Raw genomic sequence first — 20,145 nt, 5'->3', positions numbered from 1 at the left:
AGAAGTTAATGCAAATTATATATTTTGTATAGATTTAAAAATAATTTCTCACAGTGCTGTTAGTGTAGTTTCTTCGTAGTTTGAAAGAATGTTTTCAATAATCTCTGAAATTTATATGGAAAAGTAAATGTTTACCATAAATGTTATTATTGCTCAGAAAAGCAGCAGATGTATAGTAATTTATGAACTGGTAAATGTTTCTTTTGAGTCTTAACTTTTAAGTGGCTAACTTCATAACAATTGGTTTTGATGTAGAAGCATTATGTTCCGAAATTTTCAAACTTTTTTCTTTATAGATCCCAAAAAGATTCCAAGATGACACAGTTTTTTGGGCACAATTTTGAGGATGAGAGATGGCGTAAAGCAGCTTTAAAGAATGCTTTTTCTTTGTTAGGAAAACAAAGATTTGAACATTCAGCAGCATTTTTTCTTTTAGCTGGTTGCCTCAGAGATGCGATTGAGGTAATGAATGAATTTTTTTAAAAATAGCATTGTCATCCTTTTAAGCTCTTCATGGTTTCAATTTTGTTTTTTAATTTCAACTCAAGTATAGTGGAACTAACACAAGGCTTAATGCCTAAAGTAACTGGTAATATTTAATGGTGACTTTAAAATTTTGTCATTTAGCTTGAATGATATTTATACAGAATTAAAATTAACCAGGTTGTGTTGGTTGGTAGAGATAGGTAGTTGATCTGACTCTTAAGAATATTTATGAACAGGTTAAAAAAATAAAATATTTGTCCTGTCACTTTAAACATAGTCGGACGTATATTTGGCTCTGTGTTAGTTGACAAACCTTAGGAAATTTTTAGCTAATTATTTCTAAGTAAACCTTACAAAAAGTTATAAATATTTAAAGTATAACATTTCTGTTTCAAATTGCCCTTTTGCTCAGAGTTTCATACAAGTGATTCAAAACATCTTTTTGATTTGGAAACATTATAGTCTGCTGAGGTGGATGGTGAAGGGTAAAAGCTCAAGAATAAAACAAAACATGTCATTTTAGCAATTATTCAGTATTTTTTCATTAGGCTAATTCTTTTTGCAAATATGTATTTAGTACTACCAGATAAATTAACATAAATGTTGTCAAGTAGATTTGCTGAAGCAAGCAGCATATGTTTTGTTTATTATCCTTGTTCACTAATTTCAGATATTAATAAAGCTTTGTGTTCATCTAGTTATTAGTGAGTCAATTGAGTTTACCTTAAAATGAAAGATACCCTTATTTATAAACAATATTTCTTGTTTTTGAAGGTATGTCTTGAGAAACTGAATGACATTCAGTTGGCTCTTGTAATAGCAAGACTCTATGAGTCTGAATTTGATACATCTGCAACATATAAATCTATTTTACGTAAAAAAGTTTTGGGAATTGATTCTCCCGTCAGTGAACTCAGTTTGTTGAATATAAATATGCATTATGATCCTTTTCTTCGGAGTATGGCATATTGGATTTTAGAAGATTATAGTAGTGCTCTGGAAACATTAATAAAGCAACCTATCAGAGAGGATGATGGTAAGCTATACTTCTAAGATGTTAATGCTTAAGAGTTTTATTAGTGTTTGTTAGGTTCAGAGCACACTGTTGGGTGCTAAGGATAATGCAGAGCAAATTGAAGACATACATGGTCTAAGACTTTATGGTTTAGTTGGGGAGACAGAGTTATGTATACAGTTTTTTATTTTTTATTCCCCCCCCCCAAGGAAGCTAAATCCTTTGAAAACCAAGGACTTTGGATTTCCTTGTTGAACATAGATGTTTTCAACGTTTGAATATAAATGTTTTGAAGAAAATAGTGTAAACAGGGAAATAGAAGTGGTTGGATTTCAACTATAATTTTAAGGTTGACTAGATAGGACTGAATTGGATATGGAATATGAAGGGAATGAGAGTTAAGTTTAACTCCTGGGTTTTTAGTTTGAGCAATAGATAAGTGATAGGGGAAGGCTAGGAGCAGAGTTTGGAGAGTGTTGCTTTAGATAGAAAAGACTTCTCAGATAAGGTGACCTTTGAGATGAGACCTAATTGAAATGAGTAATCAGTCATTGCAGATATCTGGTTTTTAGGCCAAGGGCACAGTAAATAAAAAGGCCTTGAGGCAAGAATATGTACATGTAAATGGAAACATAATGTAGGCCTTTGGATATAGTATTCTAGATTTACAGGGTGAAGTTGCTACTAGAAATAGAGATGTGCACGTTATCACATATAGATGGTATTTAAAGACATGGGACTGTAGGAGTTCACTCAGGGAGTGTAGATAGAAAGGGGGTCAAGTACTGAACTCTAGGACACTCAGCATTTAAAAGTAGAGAAGATGAGGAAGATCTAGCAAAGCAGACTGACTGAGATGAAGTGTCCAGGAAAGTAGGAGAAAAAGAACTAAGAGTGTGTAACTGGATGTTTTAAAATGTCTTAGATTGTTACCTGAAGAGATGTGAAATCAGCATAATCTTTGTTTTCCTATTATGTTAGAACGCTTTCATTACAGCTGTGTTCTTGTCTATTCAGTGCTATGTATTAGTTTGGTCTCTTAAATTTTTCTCACAAGACCAAGTAGATAAAGGTGCCATGGTAATGAAAAAGGGCTACAGTACAACCCTTGAAGAATTTTTCTTGGCTCATAAAATGAATTTACTTTCAGATCAAGTCATGATGTCAGCCTGCAATCCTGCCGTTTTTAATTTCTACAATTATCTAAGAACACATCCTCTTTTGCTGAGACGTCATTTTGGATCATCTGATGCGTTTTCCACACACATGAGTTTAACAGGAAAAAGTGGACTGGCAGGAACAATTAATTTAAGTGAAAGAAGATTATTTTTTACTACTGCCAGTGCTCATTTAAAAGCTGGCTGCCCTATGTTGGCTTTGGAAGTATTATCAAAGATGCCAAAAGTCATCAAAAAAACGAAACCTTTTTGTAGAACATCTAGTTTTCTGGATACTAGTAAAGTCTGTTCTCCTTCTTCTCCATTCAAATTGGATGCAAGGGAAGATGAGTCTTCTGCTGTTGATTGGTCACAGTCACTGATGAATGGTTTTGGATCTTCTTCAGAGGGTTCCTCAGAGAAGCAGTCAAATTCCACTCTTTCTTTTGACTGGAGCCAACCAAGTGTTGTATTTCAGGATGACTCTTTAGAATTAAAATGGGACAGTGATAACGATGAAGAAAATGAGGATCTCCCTGTTTCAATGAAAGAACTAAAACCTTTACAGAGAAAAGTAGGGAAAAAAATAGATGAAACAAGTTCTAAGTACACAGACTCTCTCAGCACACTAGATGAACATGACATTTTAAATCCATCAGAAGATATCATTGCAGTTCAGTTAAAATTTAGAGCATGTTTAAAGATTCTCACGGTAGAACTTCGTACTTTATCTACTGGATATGAAATAGATGGTGGAAAATTGCGATACCAGCTGTACCACTGGCTTGAAAAAGAGGTGATAGCCCTTCAGAGAACTTGTGACTATTGTTCAGAGCCTGAAGAATTACAGTCTGCATTTGGTGAAAATGGAGATGCATTTGGATTAAATGAAGATGCTGAAGATTTGCTTCATCAAACCAAAGTGAAACAACTGAGAGAAAATTTTCGGGAAAAAAGACAGTGGCTTTTGAAATATCAGTCACTCTTGAGGATGTTTCTTAGTTACTGCATACTGCATGGATCCCATGGTGGGGGTCTTGCATCTGTGAGAATGGAATTGATTTTGCTTTTACAAGAATCTCAGCAGGTATGTAACTTACATGATAACCAGTCAAAATACTACTTGTATGAAAAACAGTTTATGCGATAGCTTTTTTAGTTTTAAAATGTTAAAATTGTTGATTTTCTTAATTATGCTTGCTTTAAGGAATTCTGCTTTTTGTGTGGTGCTTCATATTATGAATTTCTAGAGTTGTGAATGCATTGTGGTTTAAGGACAGTTTGATATCAGACCCTGTGATCTGCTTAATTCATATTAAACATTCTTATACGAATGCCTTGTGAGATGATGATACGAGCGTATTGTCCCATCATTTTTCATTATAATTGGTGGAAGGTTGATCTCCTCAGGTCCCTTCTAACTCTGTAAAAGTTTGTTATGCTTTTAATTTTTAATTGTTCTGAAGTTTTTCAAAGAGACCCTGAATTACTTAATGGATTATAACTATAAATAGTTGATTAACCTTTTTTCCCTTTGTTTTTTAAGGAAACAGCAGAACCAATATTTCCTAGCCCTCTTTCAGAACAAACCTCAGTACCTCTCCTCTTTGCTTGTACAGCCAGTGCCAAAACAGTAGTTGCCAATCCGTTATTGCACCTTAGTAATCTAACACATGATATTCTGCATGCCATAATAAACTTTGATTCACCACCCCATCCTGATATCCAAAGCAATAAAGTAAGTATGCTTGGTTTCAGACATTTAATTTACCTATATACTATGATAAAACTAAAAGATAAGTGTTAAGGCTTTTTATAAGCAATTTTAAACATCATCCTATGCATAGTGATTGTTTCATTGCCAAGTTTATATTGATTTTGATCAAAGAAAACTTTTGTTATTGGCCAGGTTCATCTTACTTGTATTACTTATACCCAGTAGGGTACTTCAGTTTTTAAGTTTTACTTCGTCTTATTTAACTGCATCATTTTGGTAAGCGTAATAGTGTGTATGCACATTTATGAGTAAATCTTCAGCAGTACACTTAGCCAAAAAGCTGGGGTTTTTTTAGAGACAGAAACTTAATATTATGTAAAAGTACTAGTGTCTCTTTTTTTTCCTCATAGTCTGCATTTGATTCTCTCCCCCACCTCACAGGCTGTGATATCATGCCATCCATTTTCTTTGTGTCTAGTGGTAGCCTCTCCTACAGTTTTACCTTCCTGGATAACCTTAACCCTTATAAATTAATTTTGTCACTTTGTTTCCTATACTGCTCAGTAGAATAAATGCCCACATTGCATATTATACAATTAGGAATTTAATTTTCTTTAGATTGTGCTGATTTTAACCAAACTTTATTCCATATTCAACTTTAATAATAAGCAAATAATAAGCATAACCCTGGTGTATCAGCTTTTGCTGCTTAAGAGCCACCCTGAAACATTAATAGCTTCAAATAGCCATGATTTATTTTGCTCATGATTCTGTGGGCCAACTGGACTGATAGCTGGATACCTTTATTTGTCTTTGGTCAGCAGGCATGTTGACTGGTTTCTGGATGACCTAGGATAGCCTTATTTACATTTCTGGTGGTTGGCAGACTGTTTGCAAAGCTGACAGGAAACTTTGGGATGACCAAAGACTTTGGGATGTGTTTCATCCTGCAGTAGGCAAGCCTAGAGTATTAGCCTGGGTTCTCTAAAGAAATAGAGCCAATAGGGTGTGTGCGTGTGTTTTTATAGAAGGAGCCTTGTTGTAAGCAGTTGGCTCACTCAATTATGGAGGCCGAGAAGTCTCAGGATCTTCGGTTGGCAAGTTGGAGACCCAAGAAAACAGATTGTGTAGGTCCAGTCTAAGTACAAAGGCCTGAGAACCAGGATAGGTAATAGTGTAAGTTCGAGTCCAAATTCCAGCAGGCCTGAGACCCAAGAAGAGCCAGTGTTTCAGTTCTAGTCCCAAGGTAGGAAAAGACCAGTGTCCCAGATCAGTGCAGCCAGGCAGAAGTTCCCTCATACATCAGCTTTTTTGTTCTATTCAGGTCTTCGATTGATTGGATAAGGCCCACTCACAATTGGGAGGGCAATCAGTCTACCAATTGAAATATTAACCTCATCCAAATTTACCCTAACAGACACATCCAGAATAACGTTTGACCAAACTTCTGGGCACCCCTTGGCCCAGTTAAATGGACACATAAAATTAACCATTTCACCTGGATTATTTCATATAGTGGTTCCAGGGGTTTAAAGAGCAAAAGTAGAATTTGCAAGGCCTTTAGAGAACTCGGTTCAGAAATAACACATCACTTCTGCTGTGTCCTCTTGCACAAAGCAAGTCTCAGCCCAAATTCAGTAAGTGGCGAAATAGACTCCACCTTTTGATAGGAGAAGCTAGAAAATACTATCATTTTTGTAGTCTGTTGTATGTGGTCTTCGTTGTCTTCATTCATATGATGCTGTCCTTGATTTTAATTCATATCACATGTCTATTGATAATTGAAGGAAAAATAGCAATTAGATTTTAATATGCACAAGAGAATATCATACCTTATAATTAGATCAAGAACCTGGTCTTTTAATAGTCTAGCCTCCTTTCTTACCTAGATTAAGCTGCTCCCTCATCCTCAGATCTACTTCTGTTACTTCTCTTGTCATGCCATGTTTAGAGCCCTGTCTTCGTCAGTACACATATTTGCCTTTCAGTTGCTGTCTTTCATACCTTCTTTCTCTAAAATTTCACTCTCTTCAAATTGTTTTCTGTAGTAACTCGACTGTGTGATAGTATATTCAGTGATCGGTTCATAAGTGAACTGTCATTTACCATGCTGGATTTCATATTTTGGTTGAGGAAGGAGCAGTTTGAGTCTTGGAGGGCTTGCTTTTAATGCATGGCTCATTGCACTACTGAATAAGCTAACATCTGTTCTTGTTTGCCCTTAAAACAAATTAGGTAGTAGGTGTCTGTTTTATAATTTCTGCCAAAGTCCTCAGGTTTTGTTTGTTTGTTTGTGTGTTTTTAATTTGTTTGTCACAAGACCTCTCAGACAGAAATGAGTATTAGGGAGAAAAAGGAAATAGTTTATAAGGGCAAAATAGTTTTTTCATCTTTTTTAAAATGCTGATTATATTAGGTCTTGAAAAAAAGCTACATTTTTCAAAGTTATAACTCTGTTTTTTTTTTTTCCAGGTATATGTAATGCATACTTTAGCAGCTTCACTTTCTGCTTGTATTTATCAGTGCCTTTGTGGTAGTCATAACTACAGGTAAATATCTTGTGAAATTTAAGAATGTTTGCAGTAACTGATGAGGTTTGAGAATTTGTATGCTCTTGCTGTAGAAATACTGTGTACTGCAGTCCACCTTAAATAATGCAAAAAGCATATGGCTGAAGTGTTGAGTCCTTTTTTTTCATCTTTGAAATTTTAGCATATGTCTTTATGGCAAATGCATCTCAAGTAAACTCTTCACAATATAACTTATTTAGCAGCCTTTTATTGATCACTGTCTAATGCTAGACATTGTGATATACGCTAGAATAAGGTCTCCTTCCTTAAGGTCAATCTAGTTAGAGACAAACATGTGAAATGATAAATGATATGTAACATGACATCATACTTAAATGATATGTCCTATAAGATGATAGGAAGTAAAATCTCAGGGAGCACAGAGGAGGGAGTGACTGACTTGGAACTGAGAAAAATTTTACAGAGTAGTTGATGTTTATGATTTTTCTCTTTATGTCCTAAGGTTTCACTATAATTTATCTAGGCTTTCAAAACATGTAGTTTGACACTGTGGGGGTCTGTATCTTTCTTTAGTTCTTTGAAATTCCCTTACTCTATTTCTTCAAATATTTTATCTTCTCTCTTCTCTTTCCTTATATGAGACAGATATTGGAACTTGTGGGTCCCTCTTATTTTTCTTTTAGCTTTCCTCTCAAATGATCCCTTTCGTTATTTCTTTATTTATTTTTTGCTTCATTTCAGGAGAAATCCTAGCTTCATTTTCCAGACACTAATTCATTCTTCAGCAATGTCCTTTGTTTTATTTAGCCTATTTGAGTTTGTTTTAGAAATTCTATTTTCAATTTTAATATCTCTTTATTTATTTTAATAGCCACTTAAAAAAAATAACTTACTGTCTTTTTTTTAGTTTTATTTTTTTTAAACATCTCTGAGTATAAACCACTTTCCTTAATGTTCCAGTAAGTCTTTGCTTCCTCAGGTGTAGGTATGTTGCTGAGTTTGTTTTCTCTTACATGATGTCAACATTCCTTTGTGTTGATTTTTGATTATCTGTTTATCTTATGTGTTTGAATTCTCCCAGGGGTCACCTCAGCTTACTACTCTGGTTATGTATTCCCATAGTAGCTTCAACTTGATTTCTTTGACTTTGGTCCTCCAAAAGTTCACTTTCTTATTACTGAGCATGGCTTTGTTTTCATCAACATATTTTTATCTTTCTTATCATTTCCATAGGCTTACTTTAGCAGGGGAGATTTTTGGTTTTTGTTACTCTGCCATCTTGAAAATGGAAAGTAAAGCAAGAGAAGCTATTTCCATATGTATCAAACTGTTAGAACTAAGACAACTTGCCAGTTAGAACAGATCTAAACAAATAAGTGTGCTGTTTTAAAATATTATATTCATTTACTTACATATGATATAGGAACTACTGACAGGGTTTAACAAATTTTTCATACCATTTTTCTATCATATTTATTTCGTAGTTTGTGTCAAGCTGTAATTTATTTTGTCCATTGATCAGTTTATTTAGTTTTAGCTTCAAGTGCCATTTAATTAGAGAAGCTTACCCTGAATTCCCAAACTGTGTGAAATCACTCCTCCCTTTTGCTTTCATATCACTGTATGCATAGGTTTTGTCTTTAAAAACAGTATGATAAAATTATTTGTGTCTGATTCCCCCACCAGACTATATAAATTGCATGAGGACGGAAACCATGTGTTTCATTAAACACCTGTTATCTGGTGCATATACCTGATATAACCTACCCTAGTGTAGCGTAGAATAGCTATTAAATATCAAATTGAACCTAAACTGACTTTTTCAACTCAGTAACCTTGTTTTAAATTTTGATATATAAGCTTGCTACTTGTGGTCAATAATGATTTAGTTTTTTCATTTGTACATATTTTATGTCTTACAGTAAATATATTTAAAAGCTATCATGTCTGTTTTAATTTAGAAAATTTAAAGGACACTTTGTTTTATTATAATACTAGACTATAAAGCACAGTACTTAGGTGTAAAGCAGTATAACTAATACACAAAATTTTGTATTTAAGGTACCCTAGATGATAGATCTAAAACATGGAAGTATTACATGTGAAATTCATTTTAGATCATTGTATGTTATTATTATTGTTTTATTATATCATTGTTATTGTAGTTCATTATAGATTGTTATTATTTAAATTTTTTTCTCTTAGTTCATTTCAAACAAATCAGTTTACTGGAATGGTGTATCAGACAGTACTGCTTCCCCATCGATATTCTTTGAAAACAGGAAGCTTAGATGAAGCCATAACTCCCAATACATCACCAGCTCAGTGGCCAGGTATAAATAATTTATATATGTGTGAGTGTTTTTCTTAGCCTTATTGAATTTAATCGGATGAGGAAAAAGTAGGTTTGGCTTGGGTTTGCTGTATGATAATCATTGTTGTTAACTATTGTTAGAATTGATACCAGTTTATTATTCATCACTTATTAAAAATTATCCAGTTATGTAATATTAGTTTTTCCTTTATCATCATACTAAAATAACTCAAATATTTTGTTATATCACTTCTTATAATTTTGCTTTTGTCGTAATAGAAAAACATTTGTTATGGCAATGAAATTTTATCTATCAGATTTGGATCAGATTACAGATTTCCAGTGTTTGTCTAAATTGAACAAGTAGCTCAACATTTTTGCATTAACTGCAATAACCTCTACTAGTCTATGAGTCTATGGCAGAAAATATTTTAATCCTGATGCTGTAACTTTTTTCAAAAATTAGGAAATATTGATTATTTATTAATTTATTGTCAATGGTAGCTAATGGTAGCTATGTTTGTTGTTTCTCCTAGGAATAACTTCTCTAATTCGACTTTTGAATTCTTCTGGGGAGGAAGCCCAGTCAGGGCTTACAGTCTTGCTCTGTGAGATTCTCACAGCAGTGTATCTTAGTCTCTTCATCCATGGCTTGGCAACACATTCTAGTAATGAACTATTTCGGATTGTGGCCCACCCTCTAAATGAAAAAATGTGGTCTGCTGTATTTGGTGGAGGTGCACATGTTCCCAGCAAAGAACAGACATGCTCAAAAGCTTTACCTGGTTAGTTTTTAATCTGTTTTATTTTATTTTTTAAGGCTGCAGCTTTATTTTTTCATCTGAATGATAACTTTGGTAAATGTAATTACATTTTAATTCATTCACAGAAAGTTCTGTTACAGACCATTTTCTTAAAGCATGAACAAATAGTTTTGTGGTAAATATGCAGTATAAAGTTTCTGGTGTAATTATCAAACTTTAAGATACTCATGCACCAGTGATTAGAACTATCTAATGTAATTTAAAATCTTTTACTATTGAAATTTTCATTTGTTTTGAAATATACTGTAACATTGGTTTTTGTTCTATCCCAAATCAGATCTCTCTTCTTTCTTTGGCAGGAAGGTACTTTGCTATGCCTAGCCCCCACCAGGTAGTGGTATTCTCCATGGAATGTGTGGGCTTTTCCAAAGCTCTTTCAACCATCAGTTCTCATAGCCCTCCCAGTCTTGCAGGCAAGATACTAGCTTTAGAAATAGGCTTTTACAGTTCAGCTTGCTTTGTGTTGTTTTGGAGGGGTTGGGGTACAGTGGGCCAGTTTTATTTTGTTTGGCACTTGGAAAATTTTCCATTAATCAAGTCATATTTTTGATTTAAAACAATGATTAGCATTTTAGAAAACCATCCCTGCTTTTTTATTATGCTTTAAGTTCTTCATTTTGATGTTTTCTATTCCTTAGACTTTAACATATTTTTAAATGTGTAGAAATAAAGAAACGTCAGTGCTAATCATAATAAATCAGACTATGGCTTGAAATGACTGGAAAAACATTTCAAATAAGGCTGCTTTATGTTCTGCATATTATGATTCCAGCCATTAGGGTTTTGGATTTCTAAGTGTTTATAATATCATGTAAAGTAAGTATTTTAAACAGTTGTATTACCTTTTCTTAACTTTCTAATGTTGTAACTGTAGGTACTGTATTTATTAAAAGATTGAAACAAGCTTTTTGACCTGAAAAGAATCTTCATGATGCTTTCTGCCTTTAAGTTTTCTTTTTTTTATTAGCCCATATGTGATAATCTTGGCTTTTAAATTTTTAACAATATTTTAAATTTTGTAACATCTCCTTTCTAATTTTTAAAGAGTAATTTCCTGTGCTTTATTTTTTATATGGATAAAAATAGAAAAGACTAACTTATGAAACTCATGTTGGAATATATACTTAACTTCAGATATTTGAATTCATTATAGAAAAAATTTCAAAGTCTGAGAGGGAGTACGATTTATAGGTCTACTGAGATTAAAGACTGTGATCTTGTTATTACAACATGTTATAAAGGGATAAATTCTTGAAATAGAATGTCCACATACTTGTAAAAAATTAAAAATACATTTTTACTAACCAGTCAGCAAGCCTCAACTTCAACAATTCCTGGAGTATTTCTGAGCACAGATACATAAACAACCTTACTCAAAGTCCAGGTTGTTCTTTGTTTAGCCGCTAAGATATAGCTGTTTGTAGTTACAAATATCATATAATCAACTCTATCTCACCACTTACTGAATCCGAAATAATCAAAGTGAAAAAATTATCTGCATCTGTATGTTTAACCTCTTGCGTAGGGACATGGTAGCCAGATAATACAGGATACTTAAAAAATGAGGTTTACTTAGTGATGGGGCTGGGTATAGCCACATATTGATTATGTGATGCTCATCTGTCTATAAGAACCCAGAAACTATTCTGAATGCAATCAATCATGGATGTAACTGAAGGAGCATGTACAAAAAACATAAATGATATGATTCGTCAGTTTGCTAACCAGAAAAAAGAGTACGCTCATTTAATGATGAAGCCAAAGGTCTGCTATTTCTAAAGCTGATTTAGTTTGTGAAGGAACAAGTAGAAAAAGAAAAAAATAGAAAAACAGAATAAAGGGAAGAAGTGAAGATACTAGGTAGTAAAGGCAGTAATAGTAATTAGAAGTAGCAGTCCTGTGAGGCAGATAAACTGACAGTTGGAGAGACAAAATCTGAGAACAGAAAATCAACCAAGACAAAGGGACAAGCAGGGGTGGCTTTCAGTATAAGGCAGAGTTCTGAAATCTCAGTTTTTGAAGGCATTATTATGTTGTTCTGAAAGCACACCAACTAAAGCAGCACAGCAGCTTGATAAATTTTAGGTTGTAAGTAAGCAGCCCTGTATGTTCGAATTACTGTTGAATGTAATCATGATGTCCTAAGAGTGTAATTAAATTAGATAATATTCAGTATACATTGTTGACCAAGGGAATAAAATGATTTGTTTTAGAAAAGTTGATCTGAATTCAGCCAAAATTGTTATATATATTGATATATTTTTAGTTTCTAGTGTTTAAATATGGCCAAATGAAAACTGACAGGTCTAGAATATTTCATTTTCCTGACAACCTATTCATCTATTCAGTGTCAATGTATTGTATATTGAAGATGAAATACATGCTTAGAACCCTTAAAAATCTGTTTTTAAAAAGTGTTTTCATAAACTTAGTACTATAAGATTTTAAAAGTTACCATTTGTTTTCCTTGTTCTGGTATAAATTCTGATTTTAATTTTCTTTGCAATAATGGTCTTACGAACTAAATTATTTTTCTTTCTACATGTCTATTATATACTTAATGTACTTTTAGTGACATAAAATTTAAATATGACTTAAACTTTGTAATATAAGAAAATGGTAGATGATTTTTATTAGACTTTAACTCAGCAGGTCAGAATTCTTAACAAAAATGTTAAGGTACATAAATCAGTATTTTATTTTTTAATCAGATTTACTTTGTGATTCCTACATATGTTAATGAGGGATTTATTTTTTCTAATTAATTAAAACTATAGCGTGGGTGAATGTTCATGGAGTTCTGAATTATTCTATTATGGTTAAGTTTTAAAGTAGACGATCATATAAGCAATAGCAGTTTTTGAAAAATTACTTTTTTTTCTGCTAACAGTGAGAAATCCATACTTTTGCTTTTTATTGCATATTGTAAAGCAAAACAAAATCTTTTAAGAATTTTTGTGTTTCATAATAATGTTTGCAGGTATAAGAATTGTCGTTATTCCTGTGCATACCTTAGTTTTTCTTTACCTACTTTCTAACTTCTAATGCCCCTTATAATTCATAAGTTCTATCTATATCCAAGTTCCTTTTCATTTCTCCCTAATGCTGATTTTTTTCTTTTATTACTAGTAAAGTAGCCATTTACTACCTTAATAATGGAACAGTAGAATCAGTTTGTATCCAAGGAGTGACACAGTTCTTGATATTTTATGATTAGCTTTTTTCAGAAACAAATGGTTAAGCACCCAGCAGCTACACAGTTTCTATTGGTGCCCCTAAGCTTCATGACCACTCGAACCCAACGTGATATAAGCGTAAAGTTGTCTTAGGTCTTGCTGCAATTTGAGGGAAAAGAAGAGGGAGCATCTACCCTAATGATAAGCTTCAAATCATTTCTTGTTTGCTAGGAGGTATCACTAAGGGCTTTTAATTTGTAGCATTTCAGGTAATATAACATTCGGTACTGTGAACCTGTTTGCCATTTTTCCCCTGTTGTCCTTGTGCATCAGAAATGTTTCAATAAGAAGTTTTATACTTCCAGAATTGAGTCTGTAATTTTAAATGTTTCCCCTCAGTGTGGTTAATTTCTTGTTATCATGTCAATTATCTGGGTTCACACACTGTACTTGCAAATGTTTTTCTCTCTTAAAAAATTTTTTTTATGTTTTGCTTTAAAAACTCTGCTTTTTTATGACATAATAAGCTTGGTAAAATCTGTGAATTTAGCATTGTAAGTTTTATTTTTCCCTAAAGGTCTGTGTTCACATCACATGCCTTCTAATAATCTAAAAACAAAACAAGGAGAATAGTAATATTTGTCAAGTGATAAATTTATTTTAAAGCATAGCATTAATTTTTTTGACAGATTAAAAAAATACCCTTATATTCTAAATTTTTTACTCAATGAGAATTTGGTAAAACCACTGTTTAAGTTTTAGAATGTATATAAATGTATGCGACAGATATATTAGAAACATGATTATTGATTATCAATTGCTTATAAGATCAGAGAGAAAAAATTACACATTGAATATGATGGTTCTTTTTAAAGTTATTTGAATGATTACATACCACTTTTTAGCAATCCCTTTGTATACTAATTTTATTCATCTTTATTTCATTTTTTCTGAAGTAACTAAATTACTCTGTTAGACTCAGCTTGGCTGTAGCTTGATATAATGCATGAGCATGCTGTTTATGCAAGCTAAGTAGCTTCAAGCAATAAAACAAAATTGTATTAAAACACAAATACTTGTATTCCTTTGGAAGGTAAGTGACTTCTTGCTGTAACCATTAAAGAAGAATATTGGTGTACCTTAATGGGGTTGTTTACCTATCTATTAGACCATGACTATGTCCAGGAGATCCTTGATTTTCTATTGGTGATTTGCATCTAGTGACTTAGTATTGATTAAACATTTGTATAACTTGTTTTTCTTTGCTAATGCCCTTAATACTCTAAGGTAAAATACTAAGAGAATATTGACTGTTAAATGTTTAGAAGTTAAAACAATGAAGATTGCATTTTCTCCCTCTTCTTTGTTGTTCCATTGACTAGAAAATTCTATCTCCAAGCCATTTCTAAAAGTATGAATCAGTTTAGTAGGTAGTTTTGGTGTTTGAATTTTTTAATATTTTCAGTGAAAAATTAGCAGTAGTTTTTTAGTAGATAAAAGGCCAAGTGATTACTGAAAAATCTCATAACTGAGTTGTTGCCTTTAATTACCACTGACATCCCATGATATTCTTCCCCCCCGCCCCATGATATTCTTAAAAAACAAAATAGAAAGATGTAGATAATTTAGATAAGTCAACATTCAGAGAGTAAGAGACAAGATGAGATAAAAACAAAGATCACTATACAAGATGATTTTTGTCTCACTTCCTCCACTATTTTCTTACCTTACTATCATAATAATCTCAGTTTTGTGTATGTACTTACTTGTAGTTAACCTTAGGTCTTATGTAAAAATAGGTGAAATCAGAACAATGAAAATTGTACTTATTTTATAATACTTTATTTTGTTCTTGTTAGTTTCTTCACTAGTGGAAGAAGGAGAGAAACAGAACAAACGTTTTAGGCCATCAAAAATGTCTTGCAGAGAATCTCCCTCAGTGACCTCTTCCTCACCACCAGTAAGCCAGGAATCACTGATAGTTAAAGAGAAGTTCATTCCACCTGAGCTCAGTATCTGGGACTATTTCATTGCCAAGGTAATACAAGTGTTATCCAGATGATTATTTGTGTAGTTAAACAGAAATGAAACTGTTTAAAATAAGTGTAATTGTTGGTGTTTCCAGATATTTTTCCACACTGGTTTAGAAAATTTTCATTTTATCAGGGTGCATTATCACAAAATATACCCTAAAATATTTTGGACATATTTCAACCAGGTTTTAAGGCAGTTCTTTTATAAATTATGATCTTTGCATTTTAAACAAAGCAACGTTCTTAGTAAGATGAAAAGATAAATTGGTTATTAGCACCTTAATGCTTGATAGTAATTAAGGAATCAAGACTGCCAGAAGTCAAAGTGCCATCCATACTCTAATTCCTTTTCTGTACTCCAGGCAGTCCTGCATTGTCCTTATATACACAGATTTCAGTTTTTAGTTAAATAGTATGTCCCTCAACAACACTGTTCAATTTTAAAGTTACCACAATTTATTAAATATGAGTAATCTCATAAAGTACAAACTTTCCTGCTAGCTATTCAGTCCACAAATCACTATGTACATAACAGATGCACTTCATGATCAGTGACCAATCACAACAGTTCTTTCAAAGTCTGTCAGTGATTAGTCATTTAGTACCTGTTATTCAGTATTCAGTTCATACACAGACAGAAAAGCATGTGGTTGTCTTGCCTCCTTATCTCCCATAATAAACTCAAGTGACATTTTACAAAACTGGCTAATCAGAAGAGGGAATTGGCTACACAGATAAAAGTGCAACTGAAAAATGAAAAGTGATAGTACTAGAAGTGAAATTCAAATCAAATATAAGTAAAGTTATAGAAGAAATAGCTAACTTTGGGAATACTGACATTGCTGTCATTTGATACACTTTAGATGTACAGCCAGAGGCAATTAGTAAAGGCCGGCTTATCAACATAAATGAGGAAAGTGTGGCAAAAGGATGAAGATGTCCCAGAGATAGTGAAATTGGCAAAAAACTTCACATTAAAAGAACTCTGGGTAATATTTTACAACATTGAAAGTGCAAAGAGTAAAAAGTTGGACGCTGATACAAACTTAGAAAGGAGTATGACGATTTGCTAACGATTAGAAAAGAAGCTTGCTTTGATTCCTGAGTTAGAAGAAGGCCAGCACTGTTCAAAGTACTCTTGATAAATTTCTTACAAAGAAATAAAACACTTTAATTCTCACTGTTTCTAATTACAGTATACTAAATAAGTATTGTTTTTACTATTTTTTTTCATTTTCCTATACATTTATAGCTGACTGTAAAAGTTTTTAATGTTCTGACAAATTTTTAAATGGTCACAGAACATTTGTAATTTTTGCATGCTTCAGGGTAAAGAAGGGAATTTATATCACCTTGTTTCACTTTGCCTTTTTCAGTCATTGATTCATTCTACAGATGTTTATTATGTACTCTATTTATATTGGAATATCTTTATTTCACCTTCATTTTTAAAGCATAGTTTTACTTTTGCTGGGTATATGATTCTTGATTAGCAAGGCCTTCTTTAATTGTCTTGTTCCTGGATCTGGTTAAATTTCTGGCTGGTCTGCCCTTGCTCCAATCTGTATCTCAGCCTCAGGGTAGTTGAAATGTTAACCTTCCCTAATTGTTTGCTGCTGAGAACTCTTGTTTCTGACAATGCTGCTGGGCATGGAATTCGTTGTTGTTGTTTTTTTTAATTGAAGTATAGTTGATTTACAATGTTGTGTTAATTTCTACTGTACAGCAAAGTGATTCAAGTATTCATTTATATACATTCTTTTTCATATTTTTCATATGGTTTATCACGTTATTGAATATAGATTGAGGACCTTGTTGTTTATCCATTCTCTGTATAATAGTTTGCATCCCCTAATCCCAAACTCCCAATCCCTACCCCACCTCCCTCTAGGCAACCACAAGTCTGTTCTCTACGTCTGTGAGTCTGTTTCTATTTCGTAGATAAGTTCATTTATGCCATATTTTAGATTCCACATTTAAGTGATATTATATGGTATTTATCTTTCTGTTTCTGACTTACTTCACTTATTTATTTTTTTTTTTTTTTGCGGTACGCGGGCCTCTCACTGTTGTGGCCTCTCCCGTTGCGGAGCACAGGCTCCGGATGCACAGCCATGCTCAGCAGCCATGGCTCACGGGCCCAGCCACTCCGCGGCATGTGGGATCTTCCTGGACCGGGGCACAAACCCGTGTCCCCTGCATCGGCAGGCAGACTCTCAACCACTGTGCCACCAGGGAAGCCCCACTTCACTTCTTATAATCTCTAGGTCCATCCATGTTGCTGAAAATGTCATTATTTCATTCTTTTTAATGGCTGAGTAGTATTACATTATATGTATGTGCCACATCTTCTTTATCCATTCATCTGTCAGTGGATATTTAGGTTGTTTCCATGTCTTGGCTGTTATAAATGGTGCTGCAGTAAACATTGGGGTGCATGTATCTTTTCAAATTATAGTTTTCTCTGGATTTATGGGCATGGAATTCTTATTAAATTCAGCCCCCTCTGGCCAGGCCACAGAGTTCTTTGTCCTCACAGGCTGCTGTCCCTGATAGAACAAATGGGCCACAGAGGGCAGGGATTAGGTTAGGAGTACCCCTTGGCCAAAATGCCAGATGCTCACTTTTTACCAGAGATTCAGTATTTTTTCTTGAGTAAATACTTCTCTATGTGTTGTATGTATTTGATCAGTTTCCAGTATCTTTAAATGGTTGTTTTTGACAACTTTTTCCAGTTTCATTACTGCTTTTTGGGAAGAGGACTTACCAAACTCCTTGCTCAGCTTTTCCAGAATTTCTACCCTCCCTGCTGTGTTTCTTTATTGGGCTTCTTTGGACCCAAGATTTTATAAGTTTTCTTTTCAAATTTCCCACATCTCTTCTTTCATCTTCACTCTTAACTGATGACATCATCTTATGTCATTAAAAAAAAAATAGAACCAGACAAAAGTCTTTGATCATTCTGTTGTGAAGCCCTCATCTTGTTCTCTCTTGTTATTATCAAGGAAGCATCCTTCCTATCAAAGATTCATTGCTATTCTGAATCCTATCCTTGCTTTTCTTCTCTACCCTTCTCTCTTCACTATTGGCTCTTCCCTTCAGAGCAGAAATGTGCTCTGCTCTCTCCCATTCCAAATCCTGCTTTGATCCCAAAACTTTTTTGAACTGTTATCCCATTTCTCTGCTTCCCGTCCTCCTTCAACTTTTCAAAACTATAAACACATTATCTTTCTATTACCATAGGTCCCGTTCATATTTACCCATTGTATGACTTGTGACACAACTACCCCACTAAACCTGCTGTTGTTGAGATTCAGGTGGTATCCATGTTACCAAGTATAGGAAACTTCTTTGTCATCATCTTATTTGACTTCTTAGCAGTATTCAACCCATGTGACTATTTCCTCCTTTTTGAATTACTTTTCTCTCTTGTTGTATTGATCCCGGTCTCTTCTAGTTTATTTCCTAACCTTACTATTTATTCCTTCATAGTCTTCTTTCTTCTTCCTTTTCTGCCTGACCTGTGAATCTTGATCTTCTAAGATTTAGGTTTCTGATATTTATTTTCTTTAGTACTTCCCATGACACAACCAAAGTCCTCCCATTTTAGTAAACGGCATCTTCATCCTTATAGTTGCTCAAGCCAGAAACCCAGAGATCGTCTTTTCCTTCTCTTTACCTTGCTCTCCAAATTGATCAGTAAATCTGTGCTTTCCCCCAAATATACCATGAATGTGTTATTTCTCTCCATCTCCATAACACACCTGTATCCAGACTGCCAACTCTTGTCTTAGTTACTGATGTCTCCATTTCTTCTCTTGACATTTGACTTTTCTCTCATAAGGCTATGGTCATAGTAACATTCCTAAAGTATAAATCTCAATACCTATCCTCTACTTAAAACTCATCAGTGGCATTCCATTACACTCTTTACTGGGTTGTACAAAAACCCTACCTGATCTGTCATCTGCTGTTCTCTTCAACTTTTCTCCCAACACTATCCTCTTGCTTTAGTAGGCTTCAGCCAAACTTCTTTTTTTTTTCCATACCAAACTCTTTTACCTTATTAAAGCCTTTTTACATACTATATCTACTACCTAAAATGCTTTTCTTCCCTCTTGTTAAATGGCTTATTCCTTCTTGTCCTTTAGGTCTCACTTAAATGACTTTTCAAAGAGGCCTTTCATGATCAGCTTAGCTCAACTCTGGTTAATATTCTTGATCCCAATGCTATTTTCTTCTTTATAACACAGCTAAATACAATTTATATTTAGTTTTCTATTATTTGCCTGTTTTTTTCCCCCACTAAAATATAAGAGCTGTGAGGACAGTGACTATATATATGTCTTAAAATTTCTTACATTGAGTATACTTTTCACACATAGTGGATACTTAATAAATTTTTGTTGATTGGATGAATAAATAAGGGAATTGTGTAAAGTGATGTTGAAGGCATAGAGTGTCAAAAAAGAAGCAGCCAAGTACTGGTTACTTTACTTTCTTATAACAAAGTACCCCAAAATGGAATAACTTGCTAATATTAGACTATATAATTGAATGTGTTAAATCAGATAGTTGGATGATAAATTCTGTAACTTTTTAATTTTAGCCTTTTCTACCTGCTTCTCAAAGTAGAGCAGAATATGATTCAGAGGAGAGTCTGGAAAGTGATGACGAAGATGAAGATGTTTTAGCTTCAGATTTCCATCTCCAAGAGCATTCTAATTCAAATTCATATAGGTATGGAATATTTAATTTTAAGCTTCTTTAAAAAAATCATTTTATAATTTTGAAAATAATACATGAAATTAATAGCTTGGTGAATTATATTATAACCCAGATCTCTTTAGCTGAAATTGTTAAATTCCCTTCCTTAACAATAATTCCACAGT

The 20,145-nt window shown here is 33.4% G+C and overlaps 1 protein-coding gene across 2 annotated transcripts in view; it reads left to right on the top strand.

Annotated features, from left to right (window-relative positions):
• Positions 1-20,145, top strand: part of DMXL1 (Dmx like 1) — a 130,888-nt gene that overhangs the window by 53,810 nt on the left and 56,933 nt on the right. For both annotated transcript variants that reach the window (XM_007455839.1, XM_007455840.1), the window contains exons 22-30: positions 297-462; positions 1,261-1,522; positions 2,652-3,745; positions 4,205-4,396; positions 6,848-6,924; positions 9,112-9,239; positions 9,757-10,005; positions 15,080-15,258; positions 19,863-19,993. In XM_007455839.1, the coding sequence (XP_007455901.1) occupies positions 297-462; positions 1,261-1,522; positions 2,652-3,745; positions 4,205-4,396; positions 6,848-6,924; positions 9,112-9,239; positions 9,757-10,005; positions 15,080-15,258; positions 19,863-19,993 (2,478 nt within the window). The remainder of the gene's footprint in view (positions 1-296; positions 463-1,260; positions 1,523-2,651; positions 3,746-4,204; positions 4,397-6,847; positions 6,925-9,111; positions 9,240-9,756; positions 10,006-15,079; positions 15,259-19,862; positions 19,994-20,145) is intronic.

The sequence above is a fragment of the Lipotes vexillifer genome, unplaced genomic scaffold (assembly GCF_000442215.2).
Source record: "Lipotes vexillifer unplaced genomic scaffold, Lipotes_vexillifer_v1.1 scaffold78, whole genome shotgun sequence".
Lineage (NCBI taxonomy): Eukaryota > Metazoa > Chordata > Mammalia > Artiodactyla > Lipotidae > Lipotes > Lipotes vexillifer.
The sequence above is the reverse complement of the archived record's forward strand: the minus strand, read 5'-3'. Positions and strand labels throughout refer to the sequence as shown.